The sequence below is a fragment of the Glycine max genome, chromosome 2 (assembly GCF_000004515.6).
Source record: "Glycine max cultivar Williams 82 chromosome 2, Glycine_max_v4.0, whole genome shotgun sequence".
NCBI lineage: Eukaryota > Viridiplantae > Streptophyta > Magnoliopsida > Fabales > Fabaceae > Glycine > Glycine max.
Window position 1 is genome coordinate 47,159,990 of NC_016089.4, and position 13,417 is coordinate 47,173,406.

Below are 13,417 nucleotides of genomic sequence, written 5' to 3' on the forward strand. Positions count from 1 at the left end.
TTAAAACAAGTTTGGATGTATGAGAGAAAAACAAAGAATTTTGGGAAAGAAAGAAAGGAAAACGAAGTTCGGAGGAAGAGAAAACATAAAAATATATAGTAAATATCAAAATTAACCTAATATGTCTCTATTTATAGTTAGAACACTCTGAGCCTATTATTTATTTTATTATTTTATAAAAATGATTTTCTTTCCTAAAACAGTTTTAAAAACATGAAACAAACAGGGCACTGAGTTCTTTACCTTAATTTCATGTATTTATAATTTGTATTCATTTTATCTCATTCATTTTATCCTTACACTGTTTGGAAATATTGAAAGACGAAAGAACAGCAGAAAAAAGAAATCAAAAACTAATCCTTCTTGATATTTATATGTCGAACGTTTTTGTCAAACTTACACTTTAATTACCTTAGGTAGGCAGACTTACCACCAAACCACGTAAGCATTATATAAACTTATACTCTTTCCTCCCATTCACTTTCTTGAATCAAACAAACCCTTAATAACAGTCACACAACTCTAAATAAAAGAAGGGAAGTGAACTACATTGAGGAAAAAAAATGTTGAAGGCTATCCACCTATAGAATATGCCTCTAGACTCTAGTAAGCATTCTAGGCTTTGAACATGGCGTATCATAACATGTGCCATTCAAGGATTTAGTCAGAGGAATCATTTCATATTACAGAGTAATTTTGTTGCAGATACCCTTGCATAATAAAGACTGTCCTTGAAGCCAGGCATGAGTGAATAGTTAGGTTATAGCTTTTAGCACGTTTCAGTCAGCAATTTTTTTTACCTTTAGTAAATGCAAACTCTGCTCTGTTTTCTATTAATGTTTGCAAATGAAATATCAAGAATCGTACGTAAAACAAAAAGATTCCATGTTAGAAGGACCATCATAGAAAACTATACAGTAAATTCACTAAAATTCAGTTGTTGAGGCATGTACATCTTGGAACATAACTCATTACTCATTAGCAAGTAGCAATTATTGCACCTATGGAGCATGGACCAAATGCATTAGAATCCACTGTTGGACCAAGATTTCAAATGCGGTCAACAAAAAAATTGAATGGTAGTTAAGGAAAAGTAATTTTGTTAGTCCTAACTCATGAATGCTGGAATGTGCAAATCCAACAAAATCTGACCTACCCTGATCATCTTCATTAAAAGATCAAGTAGGTGGGAAGAATCTATTGAGATTGAATGGCAAAGTATAGAATTCTTCGTTTCTATTATCTCCTTTGAATGTTCTAAATTTCACCCACCATGGCATCCCTCGATCTTTCTTTGACCTTTCTACCTCAAGAGTGTTGTCAAGCAACACTGCCACTATCAAACCCACTGTTGGAGGTGAGGAGAATAAGGTATTTAAGAATGCATTAAACTGCAAAGATGAAAATTTTGCATTAAGAGCAAGTAAACTACTAAAAGGCTATTGATATTGACAAATGAAATAAAATTGAGTACAAATTTGAATGTACAAATTTCTTCAAGTCTTAAAACATATAACATGACAGTAACACGTTATTTGATAAAGCATAATATAGATGGCCGGGGAAAAGTAAAACTCACCCATCCAGCATTAGTATGAACAAGGCCATGTCGTGAAAGAGTCCAGTATTGATTGAAAAATTGAGGAACAGATATTCCAAGGAAAAGTGTGAGCCCGATGATAATAAGATTTCTCATGGAGTTCATGTTTGTGAACTGAAGAAATGATATTCCAATTGAAGCTGATGAACAAGGGAAAGCAGTTCTAAATAGAGGAACAAGAGTAATGTATTGCAATGAAATCTCGCTGGAGAATATATGACATACCCACAAGGCCAAAGAGAATACAGTACAGTGCAGCAAATATTGGGAAGGGTATTGAAGCAAACACAGCTCCAAATTTTCCTACAGATGATGGCAGAAAAAGAAAAAAAAAACTTCAGGTAAGTGGAACTATCTTTTCTAGTTTATAATTGTTATCATAAAGTAAAACAATTTCCATGGATAACATGATGAGAAACTGGTTTACTTCTAGTGTAATCCGGGCTCATCTTTGATTTGTTTCTACCAACCTAAAATAGAGAAGAATATCATAAAGCCAGCAGAAATCTGAACAACTCTGCGACTTCCAACTCGGGTTAGTCCAAGGAGTCCCACATTTTCCCTATAGAATAAACAACCACGATGCTCATCAAGCTACGATAGAAAGATACATGGATCATGCACAAGAAGCAGGTGCAGTTAAAACTCAATGAAGAGTTAGACTTACACAGAAACAGTGGAACCAATCACTGTTCCATAAAGACCATCAAGTAAGACGCCAATCCCCTGGAAAAAATAAATAATCAGTTCCATCTCTCAGTCATATGAATATCAACCTCTACAATATTTTTAACTTTTAATGACTGTGCATAGGATTGAAGTCTTAAAACTATTCAAATTAATGCACAGGCATAAGCTAGGCAATTCAATAATAATAAATGACACGTGCCTTGTAACTAACCTGCCAGCCAATGCCTCGACTCAATACATAAGCAGGAGGTGGAGTAGCAATTGCTAGCCGAGAGGCCGCCATGTATGCACCAGTTGACTGCAATAAGAAGTGCATGGTCAAGATGCAAAGGCATTGTTGAAAATTCACTAAAATACCATGAGACAATTTATGGTGATTGTAATTAGTGTTTAGTTACTTTACTCATTGTGGATTTTTTGGTGTCTGAGATCCCTTGGGTCAAATTTTAAAATATGAATCTACAGTAACAACTAACAAGTACTGGGATACAACATACAAACACAATAAAACTCTGCAGGTGAGACTGAAGTCAACCAGAAAAATAAAAACAAAATCAGGAACGAAAATAGATACCTCCACCATTGAGACAATAACTGCCGACATCATAGCAAATGAATGGCCAGCGGAAAATGTAGGTGGACCCCATTGGAAAGGATATGGGAACATGAACCTAGTACAAGAAGAAGGAACCACAGAAATCAGCAAAACCTTTGAAGTTTGAACCTATTAGAAGAAATTAAAACATGTTTTTTAAGATACCATGGGGCAGTTGATATCAGATTTGCTCTGTCTGTTCGACAACTATGTTGTGTTATGTCAGACTTGTGTCGGTAAGCTCCACCGGCAGTCAAGATAACAGCATAGATCCAAACAAATGGGACACAAATCAACACTGGAAATCGTTCAAAGATAGGGATATCTCTAAATGGTCTCACGTGCTTTAGATACTGCAATTTATAGCAAAATTGTTTGTCTTAGGGAAAGAATTCTAATTTGATGCAAACCATGATTTTCTAGTTAAAGCACTTACTTGTGACAAACCAATTACTAACAACAGCATTGGTATACCAATTTCTACACAGTCCCCCAACTGAAAAAGAAGATAACAAAGAACATTGAATAAATTTATGAAGATGATATGGAAAGTATGGCATCTATCAAGCAATAGTGAGCATGACCAATTACAAGATTCTGATGAAAATGCCATCAATATTTGCATGCAAATTAAGCATTGCCACTATCAAATAATTCAGAAATATAGTTAGCATGTTGAATAAAAGGATTTTTCTACAGAAAATCAAAATGTCACCAACATCTGTATACAAATTAAGCATATGCCATTACCAAATAATTCAGAAGATGAAAAGTAAACAAAGCCCTCAATGCATATATACTAAAAACAAGGATCAAAATTCAGCATTGAAAATTGAAGTCACTTAAATAGGTGACAACTCATAGATTGGATTCAAGACAAGTTCCTTAAATATTTTCATTCAGAACAAACTTTCTCCTAGATGATAATATTGCAGTAACATAAATTGCTGTCAATAGAAGACCATTTTGTCAAAAATTTAGTACAAAGATATGACAATTAAGATGGAGATTTGAGCCACACCTACCACAGGGAATCCACGTTGAAATAATCCTAATCCAACCAATCCAACTACAGGTGCCATGCCAAGGGGACTGAAAAATCTGGAGAGAAGATTCACAAAAAGAAACGCTTGAAATTTTATTTAGAAATTTTCTACTCACAAACATGTCATATGTTACTAGTATACCTTGAAAAGAGTCCCCAGACTTGGCTGTAACCCAGGATTATCTGAATACTTGATGCTACAATCAAAGCTCCTTGTATTGCTCGCATTGTCTGTATAAATCTCTGCAAACCAATCAAATGGAAGGATCTCTTAAACCAAATAAGAAAGAAATTTAAGTGCATTTCTAAGAAAATTTATATAATTTATGTTGCTCCCTGATAAGAACCTTAGGAGAACCACACAACAAAAGCTACTAATTTTAATTAGAGAGCCTAAGGACTTAAAAACCTCACAATAAAATCTCATACTTCCAATGTAGGACTCAAGTCCCATATCTTGCAATTGGATCCTAACATCACACCACACTCCACAGTCCCAGCACCCATTCGGGCTTGCAGTGTACTAGTCCTTTGACTAGTCCAAGAACAACACTGCAATGCTGATGCCACTACCTGTGTCGCTTGTTTGCAGCTGAGAGACGTGGTGGAAAGCTTTGACAACAACTGATAAGAACCAAACCAGTACAGAGGAAAATATAGTCATCAACAAAGAAGAATCGGATGTATTATTCAGTAGGCTTTTACTCTGATCAAGGTGATATAGAAGAAGATGAAATACAATGTGTTAGTCCACAGGGTATTCAAGATAGCCAAAAGTTCTCCCCGATTCCAACCTTAATTACATTCCAACCTCATCCTTTCCCTCCTACTCCTATTTAACCTCCCCCTCCCATTCTAACTACTCCAAACCAATACTGACCAATCAAATTCATTCAATTAGAGATGGATATGATCCTCTGTGCACTGCCTATTTCAACTGGTGTACACCCTTTTTATTATTGATCTCTTATCAATCCCAAATTATATGCCATCAATCCAAAACCAAGTCCACATATTTAGTGGAAGTTTAAATCATAAATGATAGCAAAAATATTATATGCTGCGAGGAATGCTAGTAAGTAGAACACACTATTATTGATTGAAATTTACTGAGACTCAAAATCATGTGAGACTCATAACTCAATGAATAAGGCATAGGATCCATAAGATTTCGTGAATCCCAATAAATTTCAAACAATAATATAGAGTGCTTGAAAGAGCATGGCTGCTAGCATTTTTCTTTACACTAAAATTGAATTTCATAGTCTGGGGCTTACCTATTACCATTTGGCATAAAACCAGTGGATTCTCACTTTAAACTTCACTGGCAAGTGACAATCTCATACTATGGATATAGCAAAGTTGGTAAAAACTAAATATTGATTTTTCCGGTGATCAATAATTAGCATATCTACAACTAAAATAACAGTATGTTTCACTCAAGAACAATCATTGAATTTTGTCCAGAATAATAAATCATTGGTTATATGTTTAGGATTGTGGTGAGTCTAAAAGCTCCCATAGAGGATTCAGTGCTTATAGTTATATATAGGTATGCAGGGTTCCAAAATCAACAGAGGACAAAGGATTATCATTGCAAATGGTTATTAGATGTTACACATAAAAAAAATGTATAGTTTAATGTGCTCTCAAACTACCGGTGATGAAGAAAGGGAATGAGGAAACTTACTTCATGAGAGTCACTAATTTGTTGCAAGGATGAGTCAGTGATAATATAAGCAATAGGATATATATACGCAGATGAACCTCCTCCAACTACTGTAGGCAATCTGGTTCCAAAAAGCGTTTGGAGAAGTGTGTTAATGCCAGCTACAAAGAGCAGAGCCTGTATTACCCGTGCCTTGTCACCCTGGTTGTATCAGAAACCAAATCACTAACAAGTAAATATCAGCAATAAATGTGTGGCAAGGGCAACAATTGTTTTACACACAAGCAGAAATTCAGCATACATCACTTCCTCCCATGGCATGAACAATCCATGATGGAATCATCACACTTGTTCCCAGCATTAATATATAATTTTGAAATGCTAATAGGATAGCTTCAGCTGCAAGACAAAGTATTCACGATGAGCCAACAAGAAAGAGAATGTAAAGCAAATTGGAAACATTAATATCCCACCGCACAGTCTAAATTGCACTGCTAAAGTAGAGTACAACAATTGAAAACTCAAAACTACCTAGGAGCAAATCAAACCATTGATTAGAATACAAAAAACAAAGAACTTTATGCCAAATTTGTTTGTATCTTGGGCATGGATTCTTTTATGTTAATTTTTCATTTGAGCTTGTTATGCCAAATTTTCACAGAACGAAAAAATGTTGAGTACTGGGAGGTGAGAATAGTAGAGCATTAGCATCGCACTAAAGCAAGCCACAGAGTAAGGAATGCATGATAATTTCTGGTTGATCGTGCTGGTAGATACCATAAAATATAACAGCACCAAAATTTTACATATTTAAGTGTGAGCTATGTAATTAAAGAATTGAGGATTAAATACACAATATATAGAGGTTTATTCTAGAGAGAAATGCAGAGGGGCTAAATAAACCAGAAAGCGGACAATGATGCTTGTAAAAGTCAAAAACAAGAAATAGATAGAGTAAGCACAGAGGATGGTGATACACAGATCTAGTCAATGAAAAGAACACAAATTAAGTGAATAGATTGAGTAGGTGCTTTGTGTACCCAAAAGTCCAAAGTCAAGAAATTATCCACCAGCAATGATCAATCAGTGCTGGTAGATAATTTCTTGTCTTTGGACTTCGGGTAGATAAAACATCTACTCAATCTGTGCACTTAATTTTTATTCTTCTTTTATTGATCTACATCTAGATCTATATATCATTATCCTCTTTGTTTATTCTATCTATTTCCTATTTCTGATTTTTACAATTGTGAACTTCTTAATGTATTTAGCCCCTATGCATTCTCTTTCAAGAATAGATCTATGTATATTGTGTTAATCTCCAATTCTTTAACTACACACTCACACACAAATACATAAATTTGGAGCAGGGTTACCTTTTATGATATCTACCAACACCGATCAACCCAAAATTATAATGTCATTCCTTATTATCTAGCTCTCTCATCAGGGCAATGTTAATGCTCTACCATGCCCACGGCAATGAAGCACTTCTCCTGATCACAATTAACTCATTTGGTTGCAGCATCGAGGTGCCTTATCTCATCATATCCTACATTTTCTCCACCTCCATAGCCAGGGTGATCTTTATGTGTACTCAGCAATTCTATAAAGTATGGACTAATATGCAGAATGACATGTCAGTGAGTCGGTGTGTTGGCAACTTGGCATGTGGTTTTAGACATGGCATTTGTCAATCCTGCCTTGAGCAGAACGGCGTGTTAGTGAGCCAGTTTGTCGGTGTGTTGGATACTTTTCATAGGTGACATTGGTAAGCATGCCTCGAATACGTGTGGAACACCCCTACGCGGTGTCACAATTAATAGAAAAAAGAAAAAGAAACTTTTTTGGCTCAGGCATTGCTTGGACACTTCTAACATGAACACAGGTCAAGAAAGTGAACCAACACCTAGTCTTTGCTAAACACTTCTAAAACAAGCCTACCATAAAAAAAATAAAAAATAAAAGTTAACTTGTGAATATTGTGAGACTCATACAGTTGTACTATTTTTTTAGGCTCATTACCATAGAACTTGTTATTTTAACTTTTATTAAGAATGTCTTATCTTGGGATTTTATTTTATTTTTTGTAAGGATCGCATGGTGAAATGATCCCTTGGTATTATTTTTGAGTTATTATCATATGAAAATTGAAAGGTTAACAACTTATTTTTTAGAAGATATATATAGAAAGAGGAGAGATCAACTTATACCAAAAGTAACTCTTCATCTTCACCATTCATTTTCTTGAAATATAATGATTAATCATTAGATTTCAATAAAATGAATAGTGAAGATCAAGAGTAACTCTATAACTTGATCACTATATATATATATATATATATATATATATATATATATATATATATATATATATATATATTCATTCTTAATTTAAAGTTTTGTGATGTTGATTATATGCAAAGAGTCATCCTATTAATTACGAAACGAATAAAAAAGTGCATGAAATATAACATGCAGAGCCGAGATTTTTTTTACATAAAATTTAATCAGAGTAGGTGCTTCGTAGTTCGTAGCAATAATTTCCCCAACACAAGGTAAAAATGGTAGATTAGTCATAAATTAATAAGTAGGACCAAGTATTCTGAATCTAACGTCATTAGTAAGTACTTTTTTTCCTTTAACCAGGCCAAAAGAAGTAGGGTAAATTGGTTGTTACAATATAATAATTATGACTCATGATTGCAAGCCTTCTTAGAAATAGTGATCAGTATATCTCACAGCGCTAAAGGACATGTTAAACTTAAAATGATGATGAGAAACAGTGAAATTCAATATATCTATTTAAAAGACCAGAATCTTATAAATTATAATACACATTTTTATCTTTAAATTATTAAAAACTAACCCAAGAGAAAAAGGCTAAAACAGAAAAGTTCAAACTTCAAAATCACTCTATCTAAGACAGCATAAAAATCTCAACTTTTTAATCCATATAACCAGAAACGGAGCAATATAGCTTAGTCTCAAACTTTTGGAGTAACGCATTCAAAACTAACAAACCAAATGGAAGAAAACCCTGCTCATGCAATGGCTTCAAGACAAAAAAAAAAGCTTTCTATCATTTCATCCATTTGGGTTTGTAACTAAAGTTGGAGAAACTACAAAACTGGCAAGTTTCCTCTTTCTTTGGTTTTTACCCCCTAACGATCATTAAGTTCAAATCCAAATATTTAACAAGCACCCTTTTTTAACTTATAAAAGAAGAAGAAAAACACCCTTTATCCGTCAGATGGCAACAGAAAATGATGAAAAGGAATAGAAAAAACTTAGAAATATGACAAGTGAGATAAGCAGAGAAAAACACAAGCTAGTTTGTTATATTGGTAGATTATAATAAGAGAGAAAAACAAATGAAGGAGAGTGAGAGCATACCCCAAGGAGGATTAGAGTCTAAGCAGCATTCAAGGTCCTGAAGCTGTTCCATAGGGAGATGGGTTATGTCTGCCATTGTGGTAGCTTCTGAAGAGAAACAAAGAGGTATCGAAAGAACAAAAAGGAAAGGAAGAAGAAGAATTCTGAACAAAGTAAAGTGAAACAATAAAGTGAGCGAAAGCATAAATATTTATTAGTCAAATAATGGAAAGTGAAGTGGGTGTGGAAGTGTAACATAACACCCTCAATTGTGATCGATAAGCTAGTTAGCATTATTTTTTGGTTTTGAAATTCGACGTGGTTTACGAAACTAGCCCTTAATCACCGTTTATGAATAGGAAAGTGTGGGGTCATTGATTTTGGCTATGAAGTTGAAGTGTCCTCACCGGGGAAACCAGCCAAGCACTGTGCCTCACTATGCTCCCTAATTGGCCTGTACGCCACCCATTGAGATGCATAATAAGTAAGTATTCACCCATTAAATTTGATCCTTTTTGAAAGAAGAATGATTTAATCGTTAATTTTTTATTTAATTGATTTAGTTTAAATTTATAATTCAATATGATCCGATTCAATTCAAAAAATATTAAATAATACATAAGATATGTAATAAAAAAATAATTTAAAATATCAAATATTTTATTTATATATTATTATATAATTAATAATGTAATATTTAAGCATCTTAACTCAAATAATTAATAAAATTATATTTAATTAAATATATTTTTTATAAATAGATATGAGTTACATGTATATGATAATTTTATAAATATATAAGTAATAAAAATAAAAATGAGTGCATATCTATAAGTTTGATTTATATCAGTTTTTAAAATCAAATTCAATTAAAAAAATTTAATTTTACAATTTTTGTTCATTCGATTTTTAATTTTATTTTTTTTTGGTTCACATTGGTTTTGATTGGTTTATGAACACTCCGATAATAAGTAATAATGTTGGTCGAAATGGTACTACGTTTTGTGAGTGAACAACTTTGTTTCCATCCCCAACGGTCATCAGATGCGTGGAATATATGGTTAAATTTTCAGCTTAGGATTTTCAAACAAAATGTCCTTTTAAGGATTTGCTTAAAATAAAATAAAAAATAAAAACAAGAGTTTTTAGAAGCATTAGAAATTATGTTAAGTAATTTCTTAAAGGATAAACTATATTTTTAGTTTTTGAATTTTTCAACATTTGTAATTTTGATCTCTAAATTTTTTTTATGATTGATCAACATTTTCGAATCCCACCAAGGTTTTTATCATTTCCGTCCATTTTATATTATTTTATCATTTCCATCCAAGGTTAGTATTTGACGATTCGTTTGCTAAACATGGTTTGCAAGTAGATGATTTAGTAGTTTATGATCATATGTCATCTTTTATTTTCTTATTAGTTCTTGCTTATATAACTTCATTTTGCTATCCTCATGAGTTTTAATATATCTTTTCTCTAGGGGCTTAGACCCTGTCTTTCACCCAAAAAAAAATGTATTGGCTGAGCTTATAACTTTAAGTTATCTAAATTATTAACCACTAATAACTCAGATAATCAAGTTATAGACTAGTTAGGTCAGTAAAGTATCAAATGTTGTTTTTGTATTATAAAAAATGTCATCATAGAAATTAAATAGAGTGCATTAATTATTATAATTATAATGGTAAACAAGTTCAAGAATGAAATCTCTCAATTAGGATTTCCACTTAAATTCTCTCTAGTAAAAAGCTTTACATTAAAATTCCATGTCTCCCTTTTCTATGATATAACTCTTCTGTTATTTTTAATTAAGAGTTAAGCTTTTATTAGACAGAAATGGACATGAGGGGACCCAAATTCCCATGTACATACATGAAAATGAATTCTTTTAATTAAATTTTTTACTTGAATTCTCTCTAATGAAAATCTCTATCATTAAAGTTCTATGTCTTCCTTTTTTTATTATATAAATTCTCTCTGTCTTGATTTTAATGTATCGAATCAGAATTATTGATAGCTAGGCATCTATCAATTTATATATTCATAAAGGCATATAAAATTAAAAGTTAAATTCACCTTTGAAATTAGAGCGGATTGGTGATGTCAGTCTGTATTAATAATTTATCCATTATCTTTATTATTTTAAAAAAATATATCATAATAAGATTAAGAAAAAAAGTTTAACCTAGATGATCCTCACATCTTGATAAGGATGGTGAAGGGTCCAATTATAGAATTATTAACGCATTAGATAGCCACCATATAGTTAATACGGTCTATCAAGATATACCAATAATCAACCATAGCTCCTAATCTCATAAAAAACTACAAAATCATTGGCAGGTACAGTACGCATTTGAAAGAATATACATTATAACCCCTTTGTCATATACCATAAAGAGTACAAGTCTGATAAAACTCAAAAAAAAAAAAAAAACTTACAAATACAAATGATTATCATTGCGTTACATAATCAATTATTAGATGTTACAAGTTACAAATTAAAAAACCAATGCATAGCTTAATGTGCTCTCAGATTGCCAGTGATGAACAAATGGAATGAAGAAACTTGCTTCATGAGGGTCACTAATTTGTTGCAATTGGAAGCACATACGCAGATGAATCTCCAACTATTGTAGGCAATCTGGTTCAATAAAGTGTTTGGAGAAGTGTGTGAATATCAGCTGCAAGAAGAGAGTTTGTATTACCATGCCTTATCACCCTGGTTATATATGATCGAGCAACCAAACCAAACCAGTAACAAAGTAAATATCAGGAAAAAAAAATGTGTTTCAAAAGCAAGAATTAATTGTTTTACACGAGCAGAAATTCAGCACACATCGATCACTTCTTCCCATGCCATTAACAATTATTAAAGGAATCATCATACTTGTTCCCAGCTTCAATATATAATTTTGAAATGCTAGTAGGATACCTTCACACTTCAGCTGCAAGACAAGGCATTCACAATGAGCCTACAAGAAAGAGAACGAAAAGAAAACGTCAACATCCCGACACATAGTCTAAATTGCACGGCTAAAGTCGAGCACCACAATTGAAAACTCAAAATTTACTTAAAGCAAATCAAACCATTGATTAAAATACAAGGAGCCAAGAACTTCATGCCAACTATGTTTGTATCTTGGGCATGAATTCTTTCATGTTAAATTTTCATTTGACCTTGATTTGACAAATTTTCACATAACGTGAAAATGTTGAGTACTAGGAGGTTCAGGAGGTGGATTTAGGAGGGAATAGTAGAACACTAGCATCGCGCTGAAGCAAGCCACGGAGTAAGGGATGCATGACACTTTCAGGTTGATTGTGCTGGTAGATATCATAAAATTAAAAGGTAACCCTGCACCAAATTTGTATATATTTATGTATGAGATGTGTCATCAAAGAATTCAGGATTAATTGCACAATATACAATAGGGGCTCAATAAATTAGGAAGTGATAATTTTGCCTGTGAAAAATAGAAACAATAACTAGTTAGAGTGAGTAGAGAGGACGATGATATACAGATCTAGATGTGGATCAATAAGAAGAACAAAAATTAATGTATAGATTGAGTAGGTGTTTTATTTGCCTAGAAGGCCAAAGACAAAATTATTTACAATCACTTGTCGAATCGACATTATCCTCAGGCAACATGGTCAACTTACTTATCTATTGAGCCCCTATGCATTCTCTTTATAGAATAAATTTCAATTGTGCATTTAATCCTAAATTCTTTAATTACACATCTCATACATAAATATATATAAAAAAATTGGATTAAGGTTACCTTTTATGACACCTACCAGGAACAACCAACCCAAAATTATAATGATTTTCTCACGCTGTGACCATCTTCAGTGCAACATCAATGCTCTTCTATGCCCAAAGCAATGGAGCATTTTTTTTAATCACAATTTACTCATTTGATTGCAGCGTTGAGTTGGCTTATCTCATAAAATTCTACATTTTCTCTAACTTTAGACCCAGGATGGTCTTCATATATACTTAATAGTTCTCTAAATCATAGACACGTTTGCAGAACTTGTGTCGGCATGTCAAACACTTGTCAAGTATGCCTTGAACAGAATGATGTATTAATTAGTCGACGTATTAGCATGTTAAACACTTGTCGAACATGCCTTGAACAAAATGACATGTCAGTTAGTCAACATGATAATGTTTTAAACACTTGTCAAGCATGCCATGAACAAAATGTCATGTCATTAGTGAGTTGATATATTGACATGTCAAACACTTGTTAAACATGCATTGATCATAAAGATGTGTGGGTGAATTAGTGTGTTTGACACTTTTTAAATACAATATTTATAAAACATGCCTTAAATACATATGGAACATTCCTTCATGATGATGCAATAAAAAATACTTTTTTTTACTTAAATATTGGTGGGACAAAGTCAAAAGAATAAGTAGCATCT

General features: G+C 32.8%; 1 protein-coding gene, 1 long non-coding RNA gene and 1 other non-coding gene across 5 annotated transcripts; all 3 read right to left on the reverse strand.

Moving 5' to 3' along the window:
* Positions 1 to 911: 911 nt before the first annotated feature.
* Positions 912 to 9,336, reverse strand: LOC100817465 (nucleobase-ascorbate transporter 1). Of its 2 annotated transcripts, XM_014770133.3 has the most exons (15): positions 8,996 to 9,336; positions 5,901 to 5,998; positions 5,621 to 5,800; positions 4,360 to 4,554; positions 4,073 to 4,173; positions 3,911 to 3,986; positions 3,322 to 3,381; positions 3,051 to 3,238; positions 2,865 to 2,961; positions 2,502 to 2,588; positions 2,268 to 2,326; positions 2,071 to 2,162; positions 1,826 to 1,903; positions 1,580 to 1,740; positions 912 to 1,391 (listed from the first exon to the last, which is right to left on the reverse strand). In XM_014770133.3, exons 1-15 carry the CDS (start codon positions 9,177 to 9,179, stop codon positions 1,179 to 1,181), a joined length of 1,869 nt encoding a protein of 622 aa, XP_014625619.1. In that variant the 5' UTR covers positions 9,180 to 9,336; the 3' UTR covers positions 912 to 1,178. The 2 variants fall into 2 exon arrangements, with proteins under 2 accessions (XP_014625619.1, XP_003519453.2); XM_003519405.5 differs by lacking the exon at positions 4,360 to 4,554 and having other exon boundaries at positions 8,996 to 9,327.
* MIR5380C (microRNA MIR5380c) lies at positions 7,817 to 7,909 on the reverse strand. The gene has a single exon (NR_126808.1). It is a non-coding gene; the product is annotated as a microRNA MIR5380c (primary transcript).
* Positions 9,337 to 11,346: 2,010 nt separating the features above from the next.
* LOC102666681 (uncharacterized) lies at positions 11,347 to 12,945 on the reverse strand. Of its 2 annotated transcripts, none has more exons than XR_001385903.3 (2): positions 12,782 to 12,945; positions 11,347 to 12,335 (listed from the first exon to the last, which is right to left on the reverse strand). It is a non-coding gene; the product is annotated as an uncharacterized lncRNA (long non-coding RNA). The 2 variants fall into 2 exon arrangements; XR_001385902.3 differs by having other exon boundaries at positions 12,766 to 12,945.
* Positions 12,946 to 13,417: the final 472 nt, after the last annotated feature.